The 27,605-nt window shown below is 37.3% G+C and overlaps 1 protein-coding gene across 1 annotated transcript in view; it reads left to right on the top strand.

Moving 5' to 3' along the window:
* The window catches only part of GRIA3 (glutamate ionotropic receptor AMPA type subunit 3), a 662,172-nt gene that overhangs the window by 176,165 nt on the left and 458,402 nt on the right, over positions 1 to 27,605 (top strand). Inside the window, exon 3 of the mRNA XM_053699114.1 lies at positions 10,838 to 11,077. Within this exon, the coding sequence (XP_053555089.1) occupies positions 10,838 to 11,077 (240 nt within the window). The remainder of the gene's footprint in view (positions 1 to 10,837; positions 11,078 to 27,605) is intronic.

The following is a 27,605-nucleotide window of genomic DNA, read 5'->3' on the forward strand; positions in this document are numbered from 1 at the left end:
GCTAATATGCCATTTAGTTGGATAAGTGTTGTTTATCTCAAGAGGAGGGTTTTTGTATGCCTGCTAACCATGTACAGTTTACAAATTCATGTCTAAGGGGAGAAGTTGTGAGGTTACTGATTCTTCTAGTTAGTCTGTGGTTTATAGTAAATGTAACTACAGAAATTCCTGTACTTTTTCAGATTCTAAATCGTCCTTAATCAGTGAAACGTCCATCAAAAAGAGAATAGATTCTGCATATAAAAACATTTCTGAATCTGTAGGATCCATTTTAGGCTAACAGTTGAGATGGCTTGTTGAACTTGCTTAAAGGGACACTGAACCCAAAAATGTTCTTTTGTGATTCGGATAGAGCATGCAAATTTAAGCAACTTTCTAATATACTCCTGTTATCAATTTTTCTTTGTTCTCTTGCTATCTTTATTTGAAAAAAAAACATCTAAGCTATTTTTTTGTTCAGTACCGTGGACAGTTTTTTTTATTGGTGGGTGAATTTATCCACCAATCAGCAAATGCAACCCAGGGCCGGCATCTAAACTTACATTCTTGCATTTCAAATAAAGATACCAAGAGAATGAAGGAAATTTGATTATAGGAGTAAATTAGAAAGTTGCTTGAAATTGCATGCTCTATCTGAATCACAAAAGAAAAAAATTGGATTCAGTGTCCCTTTAACCCCTTAATGACCACAGCACTTTTCCATTTTCTGTCCGTTTGGGACCAAGGCTATTTTTACATTTCTGCAGTGTTTGTGTTTAGCTGTAAATTTCCCCTTACTCATTTACTGTACCCACACATATTATATACAGTTTTTCTCGCCATTAAATGGACTTTCTAAAAATACCATTATTTCCAACATATCTTATAATTTACTATAAAAAAATTATAAAATATGAGGAAAAAATTGAAAAAAACACACTTTTTCTAACTTTGACCCCCAAAATCTGTTACACATCTACAACCACCAAAAAACACCCATGCTAAATAGTTTCTAAATTTTGTCCTGAGTTTAGAAATACCCAATGTTTACATCTTCTTTGCTTTTTTTATAAGTTATAAGGCAATAAATACAAGTAGCACTTTGCTATTTCCAAACCATTATTTTTCAAAATTAGCGCTAGTTACATTGGGACACTGATATCTTTCAGGAATCTCTGAATATCCATTGACATGTATATATATTTTTTTAGTAGACATCCCAAAGTATTGATCTAGGCCCATTTTGGTATATTTCATGCCACCATTTCACCGCCAAATGCGATTAAATACAAAAAAATGTTCACTTTTTCACTAATTTTTTCACAAACTTTTGGTTTCTCACTGAAATTATTTACAAACAGCTTGTGCAATTATGGCTTAAATTATTTTAAATTAATCTCTGGGATCCCCTTTGTTCAGAAATAGCAGACATATATGGCTTTGGCGTTGCTTTTTGGTAATTAGAAGGCTGCTAAATGCCACTGCGCACTACACGTGTATTATGCCCAGCAGTGAAGGGGTTAATTAGGGAGCAAGTAGGGAGCTTTTAGGGGCAATTTTAGCTTTAGTATAGTGTAGTAGACAACCCCAAGTATTGATCTAGGCCCATTTTGGTATATTTCATGCCACCATTTCACCGCCAAATGCGATCAAATTAAAAAAAACGTTACATTTTTCACAATTTTAGGTTTCTCACTGAAATCATTTACAAACAGCTTGTTCAATTATGGCACAAATGGTTGTAAATGCTTCTCTGGGATCCCCTTTATTCAGAAATAGCAGACATATATGGCTTTGGCGTTGCTTTGTGGTAATCAGAAGGCCGCCAAATGCCGCTGCGCATCACACGTGTATTATGGCTAGCAGTGATGGGGTTAATTATGTAGCTTGTAGGGAGCTTGCAGGGTTAATTTTAGCTTTAGTTTAGAGCTCAGCCTCCCACCTAAAACATCAGACCCCCTGATCCCTCCCAAACAGCTCTCTTCCCTCCCCCACCCCACAATTGTCCCCGCCATCTTAAGTACTGGCAGAAACTCTGCCAGTACTAAAATAAAAGCTATATTTGGGCTTTTTTTTTTTTTTTTTGGCATATTTACATATGCTGCTGTGTAGGATCCCCCCCTTAGCCCCCAACCTCACTGATCCCCCACCAAACAGCTTTCTAACCCACCCCCTCTGCCTTAATGGGCGCCATCTTGGGTACTGGCAGCTGTCTGCCAGTACCCAGTTTAGTAACAAAAGTATGTTTATTGTTTTTTTCATAGCCCTTTTCTGTAGTGTAGCTCCCCCCCCCAGACCAACCCCCCACCCCTTCCAGAACCCTTAGATCATCATTTATTTTGTTAATTTTTTTTTTTTTTACTTTTCTTAACTTTTTTTTTCTGCAGTGTAGCGGTTCCCTCCCGCTTCCACCCCGTGCACGCGCCCGCCCGCCGCCCCCTGTGCACGCGCGTGCTCCCGTTCGCGCCCCACCTGTCCCGCCCCCGATCCCGCCCCCTCCCCTTCATCTGGCACACCGATGGCCGCCCACCCGCCTCCCAGACTTGCTCCCACCCACCAACGATACCGGCCACCGATGTCCAGTGCAGAGAGGGCCACAGAGTGGCTCTCTCTGCATCGGATGGCCAAGGGGGGTTATTGCAGGATGCCTCGATATCGAGGCATCACTGCAATAACCGGAAAGCAGCTGGAAGCGAGCGGGATCGCTTCCAGCTGCTTTCCAGACCAAGGACGTACGCCACACGTCCTCGGTCATTAACTGTATTTTTTTTTAGGACGTGTGGCGTACGTCCTTGGTCGTTAAGGGGTTAAATTATAAGTGGATTGATACCGTATTGTAATCCAGTCTATATCCACTGGGAAAATTCTTGACAAATTAACTTTGAGCAAAACTGCTAATTTTTTCTTTAGACATTGTTTATGAATATTCTGTTTTGGTTGATAAAATCCAGCATTTGCTTTCCATATACATTGTTGTTTTTTTCTGGATAACTAAATGTTAATGGGGCCGAATTATCAAGCACCGAACAGAGCTTGCTGCCCCTTGTTTACGGCGAGCCTTCAGGCTCACTGGAAACAGAAATTATAAAGCAGCGGTCTAAAGACCACTGCTCCATAACTTGTCTGCCTGCTCTGAGGCGGGGGACAGAAATCAACCCAATCGAATACGACCGGGTTGATTGACACCCCCTGCTAGCGGCCAGTAGTTTTTTTCTGAGAATTTTTAAAGTTGGTTAATTTTTCCTTTCCACTGCATCATGTGACAGCCATCAGCTAACCAATAAATGCATATATGCAAGAAAGGCCCATCAAATACCATAAGCAAGTGTGTTTGGGGTGATTTCAATTCGCCACCTCTGATGACCGCTGAATCTTACATTGCAGGAATCAGGCTTGCATGTGTGAATCTGCCCCACAAGGGTACACAAGCACCTTATGCTGCTTAGTACAAGGAGTTCTATATAAAAAGAAGGTAGAGTGAAGTGGTTGAAGTGGACTGAGTAACCAAGAACTATATTAGGACACCTCTATTCTCCTGTACAAGGAAACTATTCATACGGACCCTTCCGTTCTTTACAAAGACACATTGCAGGAGAACATTGTCAAAGATCCCAGTAAAAACGATGCCAGTTTCCTAATACCCTTTTACCAGACTTACTCAACACTCTAACCGGTCCTCAGGGATGAAATATTCATTTTTAATATAAACAAATTTCTCTGTCATTAAAATGGCAACTTATTTACCAATACATTTTGTTTATCATCAATAAACACTACCTGTCAGTGGGCTGACACACATTACACTAAGCTAATACAAATAGCAGAAGTTCCATGATTAGGTTCCATATAATTTGATCCCAGACAAAAGTAAAATCTATCTACTTTGGAACAGCTTCAATTTCTATGCCATCCATATACTTTACAAGCATTTAAATTTATAATACTTTGGTTACACAAAAATACTTAAAGGGATACAAAAACCCAAATTTTTTCTTTCATGATTAAGATATTGCATGCATTTTAGCAAGTTTCTAATTTACTCCTATCATCAATTTTCCTTCATTCTCTTGCTATCTTTATTTGAAAACGCAGGAATGTAAAGCTTAAAAGTCGGCTGATTTTTAATTAAACAAGTGGGTAGCACTTGCTGATTAGTGGCTAAATATAGCCACCAATCAGCAAGTGCCACCCAGGTGCTGAACCAAAAATGGACAGACTTCTAACCTTACATTCCTGCTTTTTCAAATAAATATAGCAAGAGAACGAAGATCAGCGAATTAGGTGGATAAGTCTAGCTAAAGAATTAATAATAGATTGGAGAGGGGAGAGGCAGTATATATAGATTTTAATAGCCAGTGCATGACAAAATTAGGGAATTAATTATTATTTTTGTAGTTTCTTAAAGGGACATGTAATAGACACTACTATAAATAATAAGATGCACAGATACTGATATAAAAATCCAGTATAAAACTGTTTAAAAACTTAATTAGAAGCTGTCAGTTTGGCTCTGTTGAAAAGGTAGGTGGAAAGCCCACTGCAAGTGGCAAATAAGACACTCCCCCTTCTTTTGCATATGAAAAGACCCTTTACAGAAACAGGAACAAGCTGGAGAAAGTAGCTGACCGTATTCACATAAAGCTTTGGGGCTTGGTTAGGAGTCTGAAAATCAGAGCAATGTTATTTAAAAATAAGCAAAACTATACAGTTATTTAAAAAAAAAAAAGTTTATGGGCTATATAAATAGATCATCTACAAAACATTTATGCAAAGAAAAAATGAGTGCATAATGTCCCTTTAAGTAAGGAAAGATCAAATTCTGTGGATGTTCTGTAGGTGTGCACCGCAGGATTTGGTGAGCACTTGTATAGGTGGAGTGAATGTGAGTTCAAAGTAAAGTGTAACTCCAAGACAGTGGACCTGGGGTGAGGTGTTGGGAATAGAGTCTCCAACTGTCAGAGTAATTTCAGGTGTTGATGTCTAGAAGAGGGGGGAAAAAGAAGCAGCTCAGTTTTAGACAGATTGACTTGGAAATAGTGTGAGAACATTGGAATTTGCAGAGAGACAGTGGGTAATCTGGTTGAGTAAAGAGAGAGAGCTATTAGGAGAGGAAAATAGATTTGGGTATCATCAGCATATAAGTGGCAAAGAAGTATATACATTTTCCAAGGGAGGATATATACAGAGAGTATTTGTAAATAAAATATAACTTGGCATTATGAAGTGATTAATACCTACATTTTTTCTGTACATGTTACTCTAATTAATATAATGTAAAGTTAAATTACTTTATAATGTATATGTATAACATGTAATGCTTTTTCTTTGTGGGTGTTTGTCCATCACTGTTTGTTTTAACTGCTTATTAATCTCAAGAAGATTGTGCACACAGTTTGATTAGGGTGGGAGGGATAAATATGTCAGTAGATGTCTACCCAGTTTAATCTGAGAGTGAAGTCCAGGATGTGGGATGTTCAGCTAGTCATGGATTTACTTTTCAATAAAACAAAAGTAAGACTTCTTGTAAATGTATTTAGATAATAAATGTTTCCTTGGGAACATTCTACTTTTAATTCTATATATTGTACATCATTTCAGCAAATCAAGATTGGCCATAAAACATTAAGGTCACAAAAAGTGTTAGGACTAGTTTTGAGTTTGCCTTTTGATGATTAGACCCCATATTGTGCTTGTTTTTAGCACCTAGCATTGCTACCATGGAAACAAATGCTTAAACTTGCTAACTCTTAGAATCCATTCACTGAATCTGAACTTCTGTGATGGACTGCTATGAAAAATTGCAAAACCAATTGCTTTTGATATTTCTGTTAATGCATTTATTTTCTAAATAGTGTGCATTTAGACCATTTTAAAATCTCTAGATTTGTTCAATAACATTGACAAGCAGTTTTTCAACATCCTGACAAACTCGTGAAATTATATTTAATCTAATATAGTGGTTGCAAGATGTAAATATATATTCTAAACAATAGAAAATAGAAATACATTAAACAATACTAGTGTTATACAATATTTAAAAATTCCAAAAATACTAATTGAGCAAAAAACAATAGTAGAAAGTCTTTTTGAGACGAACATTGCAATAAATACCAAGGGGCCTATTTATCAAAGGTCTGGTGGACCCGATCCGACAGTGCGGATCAGGTCTGACAGACCTCGCTGAATGCGGAGAGCAATACGCTCTCCGTATGCAGCATTGCACCAGCAGCTCTTGTGAGATGCTGGTGCAACGCCGCCCCCTGCAGATTTGCGGCCAATCGGCCACTAGCAGGGAGGTGTCAATCAACCCCATCATGCTCGATCGGGTTGATTTTCAGCGATGTATGTCCGTCTGCTCAGAGCAGGCGGACAGGATTATGGAGCAGCTGTCTTTAGACTGCTGCTTCATAACTGCTGTTTTTGGTGAGCCTACAGGCTCGCCAGAAACACGGGCCCTCAAGCTCCATCCGGAGCTTGGTAAATGGGCCCCCAATGGTTTGCAAATTACATACCATTTTAAACATTGATTGCCCTCCAATGTTGCAACTAAATTGCATGATATGCTTGTCCATGTGTATCCTGCAGAACATACGGCTGCCTTAATAAGACTTTTTTTCCCATTCCTTTCTTTAATCACGGTAGGAAAATGTTTAATATTTATTGCTTTGGGAAAACGCTTTGGAGAACTGATCAGATAAGTCATTGATGATACAGGGTTTGCTTCACATTGCTTCAATAGCTTTCAGTGACCTTGAGGCCAAACACAGAGCCATGGTTTAGTTGTACAATTACTTATCAAGCCTAAACCAGTCATTGCACGTGTGCCTATAATGTGTGTGTACAATTTGTCTTTGGTGTTGTGGCGTACAACTCAGCACTCAACGTAATCCTTTAATCAATCTTTAGAGAATGCATATGCTAAATATAAAAAAATAAATACACTTTGAAATGGTTGTAAAATAGAACACACACAAAACAAATCTGTGCTATTTGAAAATGGCAAATAAATATTAGTTATTGCTGCTACATATGAGTATAAAACTATTAATATCATTGTAGTTAGTACTACAGTACATCCTCAGTTAAACATACAATTTGGTGGAAAGATGGCCTTTTTTATGATATCATATTAAAGGTACCTTATGCAATATCTTAATTGTGGTTGATTTGCAGCACTTAAAAGATAAGACAAAAATTAAATTGAACTATAATGTAAGCTTACTGTAAGATACTTTTTTTTACAAGTTTTACACAGTGCAGTGTACACTACTGTATGCATTAACTACAGTTACATATAGCTGCTTGTAAACAGGCTACAGATTCCCAAGTAATTTTGATTGATTGTGCTTTTATATATGATTTCATATATGACCATACCACTTCTTAATTATGATTAAGAATAAATTAAATGTAAAATGAAGCATTCTTTTCTTTAGGAATGGAGTTTCTGTTGGCAATTGAGTTATCATGATCCGGTGTTAAAAGACCACTAAATACAGTAAAAGTGAATAACTGACAAATACACAATACACAATACAAAGCCAATGCAATAGCACTTACTTTGAATTTGACATTAGCAGTAGAATATTTTGGGACACATTTCAAAGTGAATCCAATTTTCCCCTATGTCATGTGACAACCATCAGCCAATTACAAAGTGCATAGATGCATATACTAATAATATGCACTTTTTGATAATGGAAGTATATTGGAAATTTTTTTTTAAATATTTGAATCCTGAAACTGCCCCTTTAAATGGACAGTCTACTCAAGAATTGTTATTGCTTAAAATGATAGATATTCCCTTTATTACCCATTCCCCAGTTCTGCATAACCAACACAGTTATATTAATATGCATTTTACCTCTGTGATTACCTTGTGTCTAAGTCTCAGCAGGCTGCCCCTTATTTCAGTTCTTTTGACAGACTTGCATTTTAGTTAATCAGTGGTGACTGATAAATAACTCAACGGGAGTGAGCAAAATGGTATCTATATGGCACACATCCACTCTCAAAATGCACTGAGATAAGAGGCGGCCTTCAAGGACTTAGAATATAGCATATAAACCTACCTAGGTTTAGCTTTCAACAAAGAATACCAAGAAAACAAAGTAAAAGCTATTTGGAAATTGCATGCCCTATCTTAATCATGTAAGTTTAAAGTGATGGTAAATGTAAGCGTTTAAAAAATGCTGGGATTTATCATCACTAAAAATAAACTGGCCTTTCAATGATGAGTTAGTAAAAAAAAAAGGGTGCTAAACTCACCCTTTCTTTGCCACGGCTCCACTCTAAAGTCAGTGCCTCCAGCCACCCACGGAACAGTGCTCTTTACCAATGAGGTGACTTTTCTACCTCCAAACCAATAACTGTGCTAGCATACAGAACCATGTCAGATGACTAACAAGCTATTGATTTAGAGGTGGAAACGTCACCTCATTGGTAAAGAGCACTGTGCTGTGGGCACCCGGAGGTGCTGATTTTAACAAGGTGCTACGGCACAGAAAGGGCAAGTTTAGCACCCTTTTTTTTTTTTTTACTTATTTATCACTGAAAGGCCAGTTTATTTTTAGTGATGGTTTTTTAAATCACTTGGATTTACTATCACTTTAATTTTGACAAGACTGTCCCATTACGTATTTGACACTGTCTTCTTTGTTTAAAACTGCAATCTTCGTACAGAAATAGAAATGTGGCAAAGAGAAACCACTTTCTGTACAGTGAGAGTGAGGTTTGTACAATGGTTTTTTTTTAAATCGCCATCTGTACAGTGGATTTTTGCAGTTTGTATAACAGTGAGCACTTTGGTTTATCTTTAAAACCTCAACACTTAGTGGTTTCACAATTTACAGAACTATTAAAAGCCTGTTATAGAAGATGAGATAAGTAAAGTCCACTTTCTTCTTATAGAAATTAATATCCTGCACTGTTAGGGTGACCATATTGCCGCTTTAAAAAGGGACATATGAAAAATACATATGTCAGGTTTTTTTCTAGGGCTGTTTAAATAAATGTTTTGTATAAGAACCCTGACATATGTATTTTCCATATGTGTCCCTTTTTAAAGCGGCAATATGGTCAGCCTATTCACTGTTCTTCTTGATTTTAGATGAAAATCTTGATAAAGCATTTAACATATTAAAAGTTAAACAAACATACCCATGATGTCCATATACAGATGTCATACATATTGTTTAACACATATCATCACAATATCCAATTGCAAAACACACACAGAGATTCCATTAACCCCTTTAACCCTTTTGTTATTTTAGTGATTGTCATCCATTATCAGCGGTTCCAAATGCTGTTGTGGGAAAATGGAGATTAAATAGTGTGTGTGTTAACAATCTTTGCTGTGTTTGACTAAGAAAGACCATTTTTCATTACCCCCCCCCCCCAGAAAGATTGGTATAGACCCCTAAGTATTTAATGCTTACAAAGGAACTGTAGGGGATAGACAATTAGTGATTCATCACACAACCTATATATAGTACATACAGTATATACATTTATATCACACATGCCTTAATACATATATACTTTTAAGAGTATTACCTTTAAGAAATAAGTTGCTCTGTTTCACTATGCCTGTCTGGTCTCATAGCAGAAGCTCTTATTTAGAAAGAGTGGGATATCACATTCCAAGAGAGATAGTGCTATGCTCTTCTGTGAGAATATTAATTTGTTTGAAAACACTCTTATTTTGCTAAACGTTTGCTACATGAAATAATATGATTGACATAACATTAGACATGACTCCTAGGGGTAGATTTATTAAATGCCGGGCGGACATGATTTTCTGTATCATATCGGATCAGATTTGGACAAGTTAAGGAGCAGCGGTCTTATGACCGCTGCTTCCTAACTTCAGTTTCCAGCAAGCCAGAAACTTTGGGCGAGACAGCAGCAAATGCTGCTTATTAAATCTAGCCTCTAAACTGTATTTTAATTATTAAAATTGCTAGAGGGGGCAGGAGAAATTTTTGGCAACATTTTAGAGAGAGGTCTCAGACATTAGCACCTGTGAAATCTGCTGCATGGTTTCCACTAAGTGATGGTGCTGCATGTATCTGTGATGTTCCTGTCCACCGTTGTACACTGATATTAATGCCTTATTCGAAACCCGAAGATAAGTAATGCAGTTATAGCTTAATCACTGCCTTGCCTTATAAGCTGATTATTGATTTATGTTAATACAACACGTTCATAATAAACACTGTTATTACTATATTGCATTCTTGTGTCCATTTCCTTCCCTTTTTCAGTACTATTGTGATCTTACTTTGCATGTGCCTCACCACCAGGGAATGCCATTGGCTAAAGTAAAGTTCCACTCAGGAGTCGCAAGCACTATAGCTCCTGAACAGGTTGCGACCAGCAACTGGCAACTGCATGCAACTACTGCTTGTGATTGGCTGACTTTCACACTTTGCTTGAAGCTGCAATGCTTGTGGCTTATACATGTAAATTTTACCTATGTGTTTAATCCATTTGCAGAGGTAAAATGTATGTCTAAATAGTCTCATTTATCCTAAAATCTCTGATGAAGTAGAATGAGTAAATTGTGCGTATGAATATCCCTTTAAAAGTAATAGTTATATAACTGTAAATTCTGTAAATACATGCTAATTGATATTTATTTTCAATAATTGACAACTTAAGTAATAGTGCTTCTTAGAAAAAAAACACGTTTGATTTATCAAAACAAAGCTACAAAAGTTAAAAGTTGGGCTAGTTAACTTTCAATTGTATGGTACTCTGTAGCCTTTTATCAAATAATGTAAAGTCGCTGTGTTTCTATGATAAAAATGTTAACATTGGTAGATTGATGATTTTATCTTTTCATTTTTTTCAGTTTGTTCCCAATTTTCCCGGGGAGTATATGCCATCTTTGGGTTTTATGACCAAATGTCTATGAACACTCTGACATCATTCTGCGGGGCCCTACACACATCATTTATTACACCAAGCTACCCAACAGATGCAGATGTACAATTTGTCATTCAGATGCGACCTGCACTTAAAGGAGCTATTCTAACTCTTCTCAATGATTATGACTGGCAGAAGTTTGTTTACCTGTATGACACGGAAAGAGGTAAGCACATTCAATTTATTCCAACTTTATTTCTTTTACTGTGGTCAATTTGGACAAACTTTTTACTTTAGTTGTTTTTTTTTTAATATAATTTTTATTGAGGTAAAATTCGAGGCAAACATACAGTACATGTCAGTAAAAATCATAGAGGAAAATTGTTTCACTATTTACAGCCAAAATAAGTCCAACAAAATAAGCATTACATGATGATATGACATTCTTCAGGAAAATCTGTATACACATACACTTGCCATTCAAACTAGATACCTTTAAGATAACAGATGAGGCCACTTTTGGACAACTCAGTAATAAAATATTGAAAAAAAGTATAGAAGGTAATTTTGAACCAGAGGAGACCACTCTTTGGTCCCAAATAATATACCTCATTTTACTTATTTTTATTGTAAGTCACAAACTATGGACCACTTTGGACCACATACAGCCACTATTATTCAACATTGGGGAGTATATATATATATATATATATATATATATATATATATATATATATATATATATATTCAAGTTTGAGGAGTGTATATAAAACATCTAACAGAAAAATCACACAGAGAACCTAGGACAAATAGAACCTAAACCAATAGTACATAGGCAGATGAGTTGAACTTGATTATAAAGATGCATCAGTGAATATACAGTATATCACAGTTAGGAGGTGGGAGACTATTCCTAATCCTATGATAATTGTCATTCCTATGAAATATAAAATGTAGTATAGGATTATCAATACAATTCTATGGCCCAAACTGAGTATTAGAATATCCTATCTATTAAGGATAAGAAAAAAATAATACTTCTGGTAAGTGTCTGACTAAAACCTATATACCCCGCCATTTCGGCCGCCGATGGTAAGGTGAATAATTATACTATAGTAACAAGGGGAAACCGTAAGTTAATAACAGGTTAAAATATTTTCTCTTCTCAAAAAAAAAATATGGATTAAGTGGATTAGTAGCACCCAGATAATTCCCCAGAACCTACTCTACTGAACTGGGTGATAGTCATCATTAGTCATTACCTAATAGAGGGGGGATAAAGTATAAGAGGCATCCTAATCCAGACAAATCTACTTATGTTGCTCAAAACAAATAAGCCTGGCAGTCCCAACTGGTTCAGGTTCTAAGAGTGTGCACACTGCTATTGTGAATATTGGGGGTGATATGGTTAAATAACACAAATTCAGTGATATCAGGGAGACCAGCTCAAGAGATTATAAGATCAGGGATGAAGTGTCAACTAATTAGTGTCATATGCTTACATCCTAAAGATTACACTTACTTATAAGCTAGTGCACTCAAACATCAAATTGTGCTGTCAAGGGTAATAGCCTAGAATTAGCAAAGGTAGTAGTATCCTAAACAAGGTGTGCACACATATGATTTGCAGCACTAATCAATTCTGGGATTAAAGCCGTTTCAAATAAAACGAACAGCTACTATTGCTGGTTGTATGCACTTGGAGCTGTCCTATAATAGCAAATAACCCAGCATATTAAATAGGGTGTCTCCTAAAACAATTCTCTATTATCTATAAGTTAATAAGATGGTGTACACAAATGGTACATAATGCTAATGTTGTATAAATCAGAACCTTAAAAAAAGTGGTAATGAAGACACACAGTATAGAATTAAGAAAAAACAAAACAATTGGAAAAAAAAAGAAGAAAAATTGAGAACTTCAGAGACTGTATATTATTAATTATCTGCCCTCACCAATAAAGCAGTGTCTCTAGCAAGGTATTTCAATCTCTCTGCGATTAGATTAGGAGGAGAGCAGTCTAAGTGTAAACAATAATCATCCTACCCCAGCTCGCCATGCTGCCCACTTCCAACAAAGGAAACCATCCGATAGGGAGGCCATCTCAGCAAACAGAGAGGCGAGCACCATAGGCATACTTTTCAGTGCGATGTTCCTCTGTTGACTTCCACTCAGTTTCCCTGGTTCCTCCACTTCCAGCCTCAGTAAACTAACAGGAGGTTTTGCTGAGTACCTCCTGTTGCCTCCCTTATATAGCCTTAGCTCATCTGTAGCACATTGGAGCAGTAGTTCCTTAAGGTCAGCGTAACTCTTCCGCACAGCGGTTCCCACACAGTCTAAAGCAGGTGTCTCCATGATAAGCGCACACAGACTGGAGGAGACAGTCCCGATCACATAAGCATTCCCCATATTGGAACATGTCAAGCACTTTGTTTGTATCCCACTCAGTGCAGTGAGGCTGTGTTCATGCACTGTAAATATATCATTTTTTTTAGTGTACAACAAATAACAAGTTATAAGAGAATATATATATGCTCTGAGGCATCCAGTCCCAAACTCTCAGGTACTGGCTGAAGATGTCTTCTATTTTGACATGTGATTGTCACTCCTTCAGTAAGAACTACATAAGACCTTGGTTCTGGAGAGCGTTCTATTAGAGTAGCAGGTGTCTTCTATTTCTTCTCATCATCCAGTTTAACTCTGACATTTTGGCCCACATTCAGCTTCTGTAAGGGCCTCACAGAGTGTGTTCTGTCGTAGAAGAATCGGTAGCCCCTTTTCACCTCTTAATCCCTCCTAAGGACCTCATCCAGAGGAATAGAGGGGCTGGCTGGAAGACACCCACGAGGGCAGAGTGGTGCAGATCTGGTGCCCTAACATCAGCTGTTCCAGGCTAAAACCCATGGCTTGTATGGGAGTCGCCCTATAGGCCAACAGAGCTAGGTACGGATCAGATTGCTTCAGAATGAATTTGGTTGTTTGATCTTCCCTTTCAGCCATTCCATTTGCCTGTGGGTAATGCGGTCTTGACGTAGAATGGATGAAATCATATTCACTGCTGAAAGATCTGAACTCCATGGAAGCAAACTGCATTCCGTTATCACTCACTAGCTCCATTGGTATGCCCCACCGGGCGAACAAGCTTTTGAGACGATTAATAACAGCCAGACTGTTTTCTCATTCAATCTCCAATACCTGGAATAGTAGTCGATCACAATCAGGTACTTCTTTCCATAGAGTTTGCAAAAATCTGCAGCTATCTTCTGCCACGGGCCTGCAGGCAACCGGGTAGATATTAAGGTCTCTCATCTCTGACTAGGCCGGCATTCCTGGCAAAAGGCACATTTTGACACTTGGCTTGCAATGTCGGTGCTGATCCCAGGCCACCATACCGCCGTAGATGCCCTTTCTCTGCACTTTGTAATGCCCAAGTGGTCATTGTGAATCCTGCTTAACATCTCCTGCCTCATGCTAACAGAAATAACAATGCTGTCTTGAAACAGCACTAAACCATCCAGCTCAGTGAGCTGTGACCTCTCTGACTGGTAAGAGCTCAAAGACATCCAGGCTGCCCTGCTCTCGGGCCAACATTTCTTTATGTATTTAATAACCTTCGAAAGTTCTGTATCTAAACGTGTCTCTTTTCTTATTTGCTCTAATTTGGATTTAGATGCCAGAACTGAATCCACGTACACTCTCAGCAGCAGCCAGCAGGAGCCTGGAAAATGTATCTGCAACTATCTGTTGTTTCCCTGGCACAAATACTTCCTGAACGTTGAACCTAAGCAATCTCATCAGAAGTGTTTGGCATCTTAGGGGTGTCTTGTCAATATCATAGGAATTGATTAGAGGGACTCGTGATTTATGGTCCGTTTCAAGACTAAATTTCTCTAATCCCACTAGGTAACGCTGGAAGCGCTCACCAGCCCAAACTGCAGGCAGGCACTTTTTCTCAATCTGGGCGTATTTTGATTCTGCAGCTGTCAGTGTACGGGAACAGTAAGCGATAGGCTGTATGTTCTCATTCAGCTGCAAAAGGGCGGCCCCTAGCCCATAACTGCTCACATAGGCACTAACCACAGTCTTTTTAGAAGAGTTGTAGAACCCCAACACTGGGGCAGACTCCAGCAGGGACTTGACCTGTATAAAAGTTTCTTCCTGTGGAGGTCCCCAGACCCAGGCAACATCTTTCTTCAACAACTCAGTGATAGGGTGGAGTACTGTGGATAAATCTGGTAGGAACCTGCCAACATAATTCACAAGGCCCAATATTTGTTTCAGCTCATGTACATCAGAGGGACTTTTTCTCTGTTCAATAGCAAGGAATTTATCAGGATCCGGCTTGATGCCATCTCCATTGATTATATGCCCAAAATAACATAACTCAGATTTTTCAAAGTGGCATTTCTCTTTATTTAATTTCAGCCCAAACTCTCTAATGGTCTGCAGCACACAGCTCAATCGCTGATCATGTTCTTCTTGTGTATCATCCATGACAACTGCCATGCGCTTGTGGTCCCTTAAGAGGGAACTCATCTCTCATTGAAAGATTTCAGGAGCAGAGGATATCCGGAAGGGGAGTCTGCAGAAGCAAAACCGACCTACCAGTGTAATGAAGGTGGTCAGTTTGCGGCACTTTGGGTCTAGAGGTATCTGCCAGAAGCCACTGGAAGCATCCAGTGTAGAGAAGAACTTCGCCCCAGCCAATTTCAGCAGCACGAATCTGTCTCTATTCACTGCCTCATTCAGCTGTTTCAAGTCTACGCAGATGCGTACCTTCCCCATCTTCATAGCAACGGGAACAATGGGGGCACACCAGTCAGTTGCTTCAACAACCTCTTCAACAACCCCCATATTCTTCATATGCAGAAGTTCTTGCTCGACTTGAAGCATGAGCGGGAATGGAATTCTACGAGGAGTAATAATGCTGTATGGGACTGCACCAACTTTAAGTGATATTAGGACTGGATTGCAATTTAGCAGGCCCAATTCACCAAACATGTCTTCTGTAATCTCATTTACTCTGGCGACAAGGCCCAAACCACAGGCTGCTTTCCTGCTCAATAGGTTGTTAACACACTGTCCTGTTATTACATGTACCCACATGGTGAATCTTTTCTGATTGTACTCGCAGCTGCAAGAAATGTCCCGCACAATTGATGCGGTCACCAGGACTATGAACTTTCGTTGTAAATTTCACCAGCTGAGGCTGTTGAGGAAGTTTTTGAATGCAGCAAGAGTGATATCTGCTCCTGTGTCAATCTTGAAGGCAACCTTAGCTCCCATTACAGTAAGGGTAACCTGCCAATCTTCATCTGAACCAGACCGTTCAACAACAGACCCTACAAAGGACACTTCTTGAGTCTATTGGTCACTATCCACCTGCATCTCCTTAATGGACTCAGTTTTACACACCACTTCAAAATGGCCCATCCGATTACACTTTCTACATCTTTTTTTAGCGGGGAATATGACATTCTGATCATGGGTACGGTTACACCACGTGCAGCAAGCCTGCTGCACCCATCCGCTTCTGGGCCTATCTGTTGCCCTTGGTCACACTGTGCCTATCACCTGCAGCTCTCCTGAACTGCTGCACTTCATCCACAATACTCTCAGACCTCATGTCAGCACTTTGTTTTTTCACCAGTTCACTCTGACAGGTCATCATAATAGCCCCATCTAACAGTACTGTATATGTATAATGTTAAAATAACCAGAGTATTGCAGTATGCAATGATATATTATATAATGTGAGACAGAAGAAGGCGCCAACATAGTGCAAAAATCAATAGGATATGACACGCTAAGGTTGCAAGTGGAAGTATACTCACAAGATGTCAGACACTTGAGAAGTGTTACAATGGCCTCCTGGACCCTCATAGTCATTGTGACACTTCTCAAGTGTCTGACATCTTGTGAGTATACTTCCACTTGCAACCTTAGCGTGTCATATCCTATTGATTTTTGCACTATGTTGGCGCCTTCTTCTGTCTCACATTACATATAGATTCTCGTCTTGGGTCACCAACAGGATTTGGTTGAAGAAGCTGCTTGCCTTCTGCTAGTTGGATACTTCCATTAAGTTTTGAACTTTCAAAAGGACATTCCGGATACAAAGTATCAAAAACACTTTGTATTACAATAATGTGTACACTGTCAGTATTGTGTTTGTAGTTAACTCCGGGATGAGTGCTTAACCTTTTAACAACTGTTATTTTCCTATGTAGGATTGCATTCTATAGATCCTGGAGTATGAGTATTTATTTTATGTGATCACTATTATCACTTATCTTTTTTATGTCATGCTTGCACTAGCAATACGACCTTTGGCTCACTGATTTTTATTTTTTGCAATGATACATTGATTATTGTACTAACATAATATTTAAAAGACAAGCTTTTGGGAGATTTACTCCCTTTCTCATATACATCACCAATTAACACAACACATAACAGCGCTAATAAGTAAGCACGACTTAAAACCTGAAGTACTAAAAAGTATAACATAAACACTGTAAATATATATATATATTTATATATACTGTATATATATATATATATATATATATATATATATATATATATATATATATATATATATATATATAAAAGAAAAGTGTATGTGCCATATGGGCCAGATTACAAGTGAAGCACTAATGTGCACTGGTTTTACAAGTTTTCGGCAATGAGAATGCGACCTTGCGTTCACATTGCTAGAAAGCATTGCGCTCACAAAAGCGCGCTTCCATTGGCTACTATGGGAGCTTCTATCTGATGCCGCGAGAGGGGTAAGTCGTGAAGCAATGGGAACAAACTTAAATATATATCAATATGATTATATACATATATTTATGTGTTAATATGTGTATATACAAATATTAACACATAAATATATATGTATATAAGCAGATACATATATATTCCCTTTGACCGCAATGTAAAGGCACTTTAGCCCCAAAACACTCCCTAGTGCAGTAATTTTATAAAAAAAAATGCTGCTATCTTTATTTTTTAATAAAATACACTAGGCTCTATTTTGGGGGCAACGTGTTTCAACCCTTTAGGGTCTTTTTTGGGGTATTTTGGTTTGATATACTTTACAGGTTTAGGTGTTTAATGTAGTTTGTACTGGTGATTATAACTAGTTAAAGGGACACTGAAACCAACATTTTTCTTTTGTGATTCAGATAGAGCATGCAATTTTAAGCAACTTTTTAATTTACTCCTATTATCAATTTTTCTTCATTCACTTTCTATCTTTATTTGAAAAAGGCATCTAAGCTTCTTTTTTGGACAGCACTTTTTTTATTGGTGGATGAATTTATCCACCAATCAGCAAGAATAACGCAGGTTATTCACCAAAAATGGGCCGGCATCTAAACTTACATTCTTGCATTTCAAATAAAGATAGCAAGAGAATGAAGAAAATTTGATAATAGGAGTAAATTAGAAAGTTGCTTAAAATTGCATGTTCTGTCTAAATCACTAAAGAAAAAATTTGGGTTTAGTGTCCCTTTAACCCCTTAATGACCAGTGCCGTATCCTGGGCCTAACTCTGCCACGATCACGCTAAAAATAGCGAGATTGGGCTATTTCTGCATGCCCCACAAGTGTGGCAGTGCAGAAATAGACAGGCAGAGTTACTGTGGCCCTCTCTGCACCGGGCAGTGGTGGTGCTGATCATTGGTGGGTGGGAAGGTTAGGAGGGAGGCGGGTGGGCGGCCCATAGCTGCAAAGGGGCAGGAGCGGCAGTGACCGCTACGCTACGGAAAAATTTAATTCCAGATCGGTCTGGCAGTGAGTGGGAGGGAAGGAGGGGGGGAGGGGATGGAAGGAGGGAGGGGGAGGAGAGGGAAGGAGGCTCTTTTAAGTGCTATGGGGGATTAGATCTTGGAGTGGGTAGGGTAATGAGGGGGGCAGCTACACTACAGAATAATACATTTTTATAAGTATTATAAAAAATAAAAAAAAATGATGTAACTGGGTTCTCGCAGACAGCTGCCACTGCCTAAAATGGCGGGAATAAGTTAGCAGGGGGAGGGTTATAAAGCTTTTTGGGAGAGATTAGGGAGGTGGGAAAGTAAGGGGGTAATCCTACACTAAGGTAAATAAAAATAGATTTTGTTTAAAAAAAAAAAAAAATTGTCTAAAACTGCATACTGGCAGACTGTCTGCCAGTTCTTAAGATGGGGTGACCAAGGGGGGATGGGGAAGGAAAGAGAGCTATTTGAGAGGAGTCAGGTAGGAATCAGGGGGTGGCAAGTGTCAGGTGAGAGGCTAACCTCTACACTAAAGCTAAAATTAAATGTACAAGCTACCTAATTAACCCATTCACTGTCGGGAATAATAAAAGTGTGGTGCTCAGCTGCAATTAGCGGCCTTCTAATTATCAAAAAGCAATGCCAAAGCCATATATGTCTGCTATTTCTGTACATAGGGGAACCCAGAGAAGCTTTTACAATCATTTGTGCCATGACTGCACAAGCTGTTTGTAAATAATCTCAGTGAGAAACCTAGAGTTTATGAAAAAGTTAACGTTTTTTAAATTTGATCACATGAAAATGGTGATCAATGAAATATACCAAAATGGGCCTAGATCAATACTTTTGGTTGTCTAATAAAAAAAAATATAGTTTTGATAGGTAAATATAAAAAATCAAGGTTCTATTTCTGTTTAAATATAGTGATGGCAAAAATGCTAAAAATGCACTGGTCGTTTAGGGAAGTCTTAGGGTCATATTTATCAAGCTCCATATGGCTTGCCGGAAACAGAAGGTATGAAGCAGTGGTCTTAAAACCGCCTGCTCTAATACGATCAGGTTGATTGACACCCCCTACTAGCGGCCGATTGGCCGCGAATCTGCAGGGGGCGGCATTGCACCAGCAGTTCACAATAACTGCTGGTGCAATGATAATTTATCGATGTGTGGCGGACATGATACGCTACTTCGTATCATGTCCGCTCGCACATTGATAAATATGCCCATTAGTTTGAACTGCCTGGTCCTTAAGAGGTTAATATACTTCATAGATTTTTTAATAGTACATTTCCCATGTCCCTTAAATAACATACATAAAGCAGCTTAGCATAGGTTACAAAATAGAATCCGTCTTTTTAACTCTACTAAAGATCCTAAAGGTTTGAAAAGAAAAAAAAATCATCTAAAAGTGACTGCAAAGACACAATTGTTTTGTTTCTACAATTTATTTATAGAACTTAATAGGCACCAGGAAGAATATCTAGAAGATTACAAAAGTGAGAAAATATTATATTACCACAGCAACTCAATTTGTAAAGCAATTGTGGATATATTTATTCAAATGAAAAACACTTCGCCACAGCTATCCATTTTAATTTTAATGCAACTTAATATTTATTCAGGAGGCTTACGCTAACCTCTTAAATCCTGACCAATAGCGTTTTTTTTTTTTGGTTTTTTTTCAGTGTCTCCAAAGGTTTAGCACAAACATTCAAAATAACAAATTCTAGAGCTTGGGAGAGATCATTTGCATACGCAACATGCAGCAATCAAAACCACAACAAGATTTTTTTTTTTTCTTTCGCTCTTTTTTTTGATGAAAGAGAATGGATGCATAATGAATGTAGACATATTAAGTGTCTGTCGCTGATTCAACAGCAATTTCCTTGAGTTAGTTTCATTGAAAGTGCATTTTATGTCATGCGTAACAGCTGAATGCACCTTGATAGATTCAGCTGAGATGATCCGCATGCAGAAATAGTGAAAGAGCCCCTCAGCTGTAATTAGCTCTTGTTTTGAGAGATGCAGCGTTACAGCAATGTATAACGTTTCCTACTTGGTGGGAGATTTGTTTTCTGCAGTGTGTATAAAAAACATGGCATTGCATCTAAACAAAACAGTGGTCGCAGGGTAAATATACACAATATGAGGTAAAAGATATTTTTTTAATTACATATCTGTGATTCCCCCCCACAAACGTGTGTGTCTTTACTGCATAAACATATTCGTCTCTCCTTGTTTTCTTTGGCAGCTGGTACTATTTGCTCAAACATTTTTATGCTATATTCAAGGTCTATATCTGATTGGAGAAAATTGATTACACTATCAAGGAAACAAATATTGAAGTAGGACAGCTGATATGATACAGATTGAATAAGTAGAATCTGTTTGCCAGGCAAAACAAACAAGTCAACAAAAAATAATATAAAAATAGTCACACGTTGTGAAATAAGCTTTTTTTTTTTTTTGTCTGTTTGTTTCTGTACTGCAGGTACAAGCTTAAAGGGCCACTAAACCCAAAATCTTTCTTTCATGATTCAGATAGAACATACAATTTTAAACAACATTACAATTTACTTCTATTATTTATTTTGCTTCATTTTTTAGATATCCTTATTTGAAGAAAAAGCAATGTACATGGGTGAGCCAATCATATGAGGCTTCTATGTGCAGCATCCAATCAGCAGCTACTGAGCATATGCTTTTCAGCAAAGAATATCAAGAGAATAAAACAAATGAGATAATAGAAGTAAATTAGAAAGATGTTTAAAAATACATTATCTTTCTAAATCATGAAAGAAAAAATGTGGGTATCATGGCCCTTTAAAGATACATGAAACATTTTTTTTTATTCCATGATTCAAGTAGAGCATTGTTTATCAACTGCGGACCTCAAGAACCCCCAACAGTCCAGGTTTTCATTATAGCGGAACCAGTGCACAGGTGAAATAATCAGCTGATGGGTGAGAGAAGGTTAGTAACCATGGTGTTACTGATCAGCTGATTACTTCACCTGTGCACTGGTTCAGCTATAATGAAAACATGGCCGGTTGGGGCTACTTGAGGACTGCGGTTGTGAAACACTGATCTAGAGCATACAATTTTAAACAACTTTACAAATTGCTTCTATTATCACGTCTGCTACATTTTCTTGGTATCCTTTTTTGAAGGAGAAGCAATGCACTATCAGGGTCTAGCTGAAAACATTGTTTTAGTCAAGGACAAGACATATATCTGTGCAACCACCAATCCAGCAGCAAGCTCCCAGTAATGTATTGCTTCCCCTGAGCCTATCTAGAAGAGTTTTTCAATTAAGGAAACCAAGAGAACATAGCAAATTAGATCATAGAAGTAAATTGAAACATTCTGTAAAATTGCATATTCTGGGCTAGATTACAAGTGGAGCACAAATTAGCACTCCCATTCGCATGTTAACTCCTCTCAAAGTAAACTTTTTGCCTGTGCCTGGTTGTGCTCATGTTACAAGGTTAAAGTAAAAAATTGATGCACGAGCGCTAACCTGACGCACGCAAAAAGACAAACTTTGAATATTGCAAACGCATTAATGTATTCTCCCATAGACTTAAATGGAGTGGAAAAAAACTAACACCCTTGCTCACCCGACATAAAATATGAATATTTCACATTCCAATTTTCTTCACATAGCAGAATAAGTTAGATTTATTCTTAAATACATGTTTCTATATATAGAAGTTTTTTTTTTCGGGAAAATATATATCTATACATAAAAGTATAGATATATACAGATGTATAGAGGAATATCTATTTAAAAATACTTAGAACATATTCCCCTATGTAAAGAACAATGGATTGAGAAATATTTACAGTACAAACACAGTTAAACACTTTATTAAATATGGATATTGCATAAATATGATTTTTCATGTTTTCAGCTACTTGACTACAAAGGGCTCCAATGATGTACTAATATATATGTATACATATGTATTTATGTGTTTATATGTGTATATATGTCTGTAAATACATATATACACATATAAATATATAAATACATATGTACACACATCTATTAGTGCATTGGAGCCCTTTGTAGTCAAGTACATACATATTTAGACATCTGTATGTATGTATTTCTATGCTAAAGCCCTTTGCAGGACTTTTTTTTCTAACGCCTGAGACCTCATATCTTTAAGCCCTTATAACTTTTTTATGCAAGATTATGTAAAAAAAAATGTTATTAGACAGTGTTATTATGAGTGTAACTGTACTTTTACGTGTATATTTGGTGTTTTATGTGCAACTTTTTCGTTGAGCGTAACAGTTAACCAGAGCTCTGAAGTCACGCTTACTTGATGCGCATTAAATCTGATTGCGCTCAAGCGAACACATTTACTTCCAACTCATAATACGCGTGCTGCTTCCATTGTGCGCAAAGATCCGCGATATACCCCTTATCGCTCAGTTAGTGCACCACTTGTAATCTAGCCCGATTTTACTATCCCTTTAAAGGGATAATTGTTTGAAATTGATAATAACATATAGGGACCCTGTATAAATATGGTCTATCATCTATACAGAAAAGCCGCAATACAAAATGTTAACATTGTTTTTCCCTGAAAAGCAAAAGCGAAATAAAAGAGGTTTAAATGTAAACAAATATACCAGTATCAGTTGTGTACTTCCTATTTATGGTCATTAGCGTAATGATCAGTGGATATTACTAGTTAGTACCTTTGAGCTAATGAGCATTAGCAGGAAGTGCATATCAGTCAATGAGGATTGGTAGGAAGTACACAACTGTATTAGGTTCAGTTGAAATTTATAAAAGCTTTTTTACGCAAAAAAACAACATATTTAGTTGCTATTCTTTCATGTAGATGACAAATATTTTTTGAGTATAGCTTCCCTTTAAAAACAGAATTTCTAGTTTGTTTGTTTTTTAGTAAAAATAAGACAAATGTGCACCTACACAAAGAGACGTCCATGCATACACCTTCCCATAAGTCTTTTGCTGTTCAGTAAATGATCAATTTCTCTGAGAAATTAACTCTGGGCTATAGAACCTTTATAGATAGGCTGACCATATTGCCGCTTTAAAAAGGAACACATATGAAAAATACATATGTGAGGGTTCTTATACAAAACCATTTCTTTAAACAGCCCTGAAAACAGCCCTGACATATGTATTTATCATATGTGTCCCTTTTTAAAGCGGCAATATGGTCAGCCTATTTATAGATAAAGGACCTATCTCTATATAAATCATACACGGACTTGTGGTTTTAGGTGTGTATGAAGGTGACGTGGAGATAACTAGTCTTCCATCACAGAAGCTATGGCTCTAATGAAAATAATCTACTTAAACCCAGAACATGGCATTGAAAGTATATTAAAAAACATACACAGTTTCTTAATAATGTATGTACAGTATACACTATTAATAGGTTACAGCCAAACTTTAAAGGGACACTATACCCACACATTTTCTTTCATGATTAAAGGGACTCTAAACCCAACATTTTCTTTCATGATTCAGGTAGAGAATACAATGCTGAAGAAATAGCAACGCACATGGGTGAGCCAATCACACAAGGCATCTATGTGCAGCCACCAATCAGCAGCTATTAAGCATATCTAGATATGCTTTTTAGCAAAGGATATCAAGAGAATAATGCAAAATATGTATTAGAAGTAAATTAGAAAGTTGTGTAAAATTGCATGCTCTTTCTAAATCAGGAAAAAAAAAATATGGGTTTCATGTCCCTTTAACGTAAAGAATACAATTTTAAACAACATTCCAATTTACTTCTATTACCTAATTTGCTTCATTCTTTAGATATACTTTAATGAAGAAATAGCAATGCACACGGTGAACCAATCACAGGAGGCATCTATGTGCAGCTACCAATCAGCAGCTACTAAGCATATCTAGATATGCTTTTCAGCAAAGAATATCAAGAGAATGAAGCAAAATAGATAATAGGAGTAAATTAGAAAGTTGTTTATAATTGTATGCTCTTTCTAAATCATGAAATAAAAAATGTGGGTTTCATGTCCCTTTAAAGGGACAGTCTACACCAACATTTTTCTTATTTAAAAAGATAGATAATCCTTTTATTACCCATTCCCCATTTTTGCATAACCAACACAGTTATATTAATATTCTTTTTACCTCTGCGATTACCTTGCATCTAAGCCTTTGCAGACAGCCTCCTTATCTAAGTGCCTTTGACAGACATGCAGTGTAGTCAATCAGTGAAGACTCCTAAATAACTTCACGGGAGTGAGCACAATGTTATCTATATGACACATGTGAACTAGCACAGTCTAACTGTGAAAAACTTTCAAAATGCTCTGAGCTAGGAGCCGGTTTTCAACTGTTTAGAAATCAGTTTGAGCCTAGCTAGGTTTAGCTTTTCAAAAATACCACCAAAGGAACAAAGCAAATTTGATGATAAAAGTAAATTTGAAAGTTGTTTAAAATTGCATGCCCTATCTGAATCATGAAAGTTTAGTTTTGACTTGACTGTCCCTTTAACACACTCACTCATGTTCATTAGTATAGCTAATGCTATTAGGCTTGTGCTTTCAGACTAATGCAAAAAAAAATCACTAAGTTTGCAGTATTTTTTTTTTAATTTGTTTGAAAATGGTAAAGAAATAGTCCTTTGATGAAAAATTAACAAACAAAGGTATGCAACAAAATATTTAGTTGATTTTTTCATGTGGTTAAAACTATTTCTCTGAAGGTGGGAAAGGAATTTCCGGCAACAGAAAAGGCTTTTAATTTACAAATGTACACTATTCGATTGTTATCCAGCAACGTCTTTGTTAGTTGATTGATTTCTGTGCCAGCCAATATATACGTAAGCTTTAATTTTGTTCTTCACAATCCTGACCCATTAAAAAATAAATTTAAAATAAAAATGTGTGACAAATAGGCAGTCCAATATTTATTCCTGCAGGATGGATTCTTTTTAAGCAAGTGTTTTTTTTCCAGTCTACATTAATAAGGAATAAAATTCCAATGTCCTTATGTTTAATAGCTAAATTCAATCATAAAGGAAAAGTCAATCGTCTAATTAAAATCTGTCAGAAAATACTAAGTTAATGGAACATTTAAGTAATGTTTATATATGCATAATATATTTAAGCAATGAAGCACTTTAGTGTAAGCACACAAACTAAGGGCTAGATTATCAGCGCAAATGTGTGCTGGTATTACAAGTGAGGTACAATGTGAATGTGACCTTGCGTCGGAAGCATTGCGCTCACAATGAGACATGGCATTAGAACAATGGGCAGCAGATTATAAATATATATGTATATGAATAGATAAATACATATATATTTATATGTTAATAGGTGTATATACACATATTAACAAATAAATATATATGTATATAAGCATATACATATATATTTACAGGAAACACGCAGTCCCCATAGTCCTCTATGTAAAGGCACTTTTCAGTGCCGTTTTTCCTTCTTAATATGAGGAGAGTCCATGGCTTCATTCCTTACTTGTGGGAATTCAGAACCTGGCCACCAGGAGGAGGCAAATACTCCCCAGCCAAAGGCTTAAATACATCCCCCACTTCCCTCATCCCCCAATCATTCTTTGCCTTTCGTCACAGGAGGTTGGCAGAGAAGTGTCAGAAGATTTCATAGTAGTACCTTAGGAAGGGTATCTGCCCTTCGAGATGGGACTGGAGTTTTAAGTAGTCTTGTCAGCTTCTCAGTGAGAGCATTGATGAAAGTTAGAGTCTGGAGATGCAGGGAGAGTCTTTCTTTGAATCCTCCAGATTTGTATGAACAGCTCCTTAAAGGGACAGTATACTATAAAATTGTTTTTCCCTTAATGTGTTTCCAATTACTTTTTTTACCAGCTGCAGAGTATAAAATGTATGAGATTTGATTTGTTAAGGCTTATTTGTGTATACGAATTAGCTGATTTTGTGTTTTGAAGCCACAACCTAATAAAATGGGTTGAGCTTGTAGGTATAATCAGATCTCATTACTTTATCACATTGTGTACATATACCTGCTTCTTTATCTTATATCTGTCCATAAACCAATCACCAATACTTGGAGAGAACAATGGAAACTTAACATTTTATTACATTATCTCTTCTATAACCCACTGGGAGTGTAATTTCTTCTACTGGCTGTGTTAACACAGCTTGGCCTCGAGGCCAAAAACTTTAAGGATAGGTGTGGATACCACTGGCTACATAAACTATTTCAAATGCCAATATAAGGGCAATGGAAATACTTATAAACAATTTAATACACTCCAGCAGGTAAAGTGGAACATTGGGAACAAATTAAAGGGGAGACATTTTTTGAGTAAACTGTCCCTTTAAGCAATCAGCGTTGATGAGTTTTGCTGCCTGCTTTCTTCACTCAAGTCCATGTCAGAAGCGCTGCTACAATCTGTCAAACTTGAAGGACCGTGTCACTGTTCCACGGCATAGATTCTGGTAAGATTGTTTCATTATTTTACACACATGTTAACGATAGAAGACAGGATCACAGTGGGACTCCTTATCTTTATGGAATCAAGGGTTTATATCTCCTGAGGGGGATTATTGAACAGTGGGGTTTTTTAATCAAATTTGTTATGTGATTTTGACTGCTTATGTGTAAGAACATTTGGGCTCTTAGGCTGATACGGAATGTATAGGTTATTTTCATTTTTAGAGCTGCGCAGTTTCTTTATATTAAGATGGCGCGCTTTTTCCTTAGCAGAGCCAGGTCCTGCATGAGCACCATGTGACCGGGAGTGGTCACGTTTTTTTCCCCGCTTCCGATTCCTGACCAGGTGTCTGCGGAGAGGAGCATCTTCTCTATCTGTCTGGGTCACGGGAGGTGGTGAATGCCCCAGCCATTGGGGGTATAAGGTGCCAGTTGTTTTTTTTTCCTTTTCTATAATTTGATTTTTTAGAGGGGGATCCCTCCAATAAAGAATTTGATACCTGTGTATATTGTGAGGAGGCCCGGGTAAT

This window comes from Bombina bombina, chromosome 1 (assembly GCF_027579735.1).
Source record: "Bombina bombina isolate aBomBom1 chromosome 1, aBomBom1.pri, whole genome shotgun sequence".
NCBI classification, from domain to species: Eukaryota; Metazoa; Chordata; class Amphibia; order Anura; family Bombinatoridae; genus Bombina; species Bombina bombina.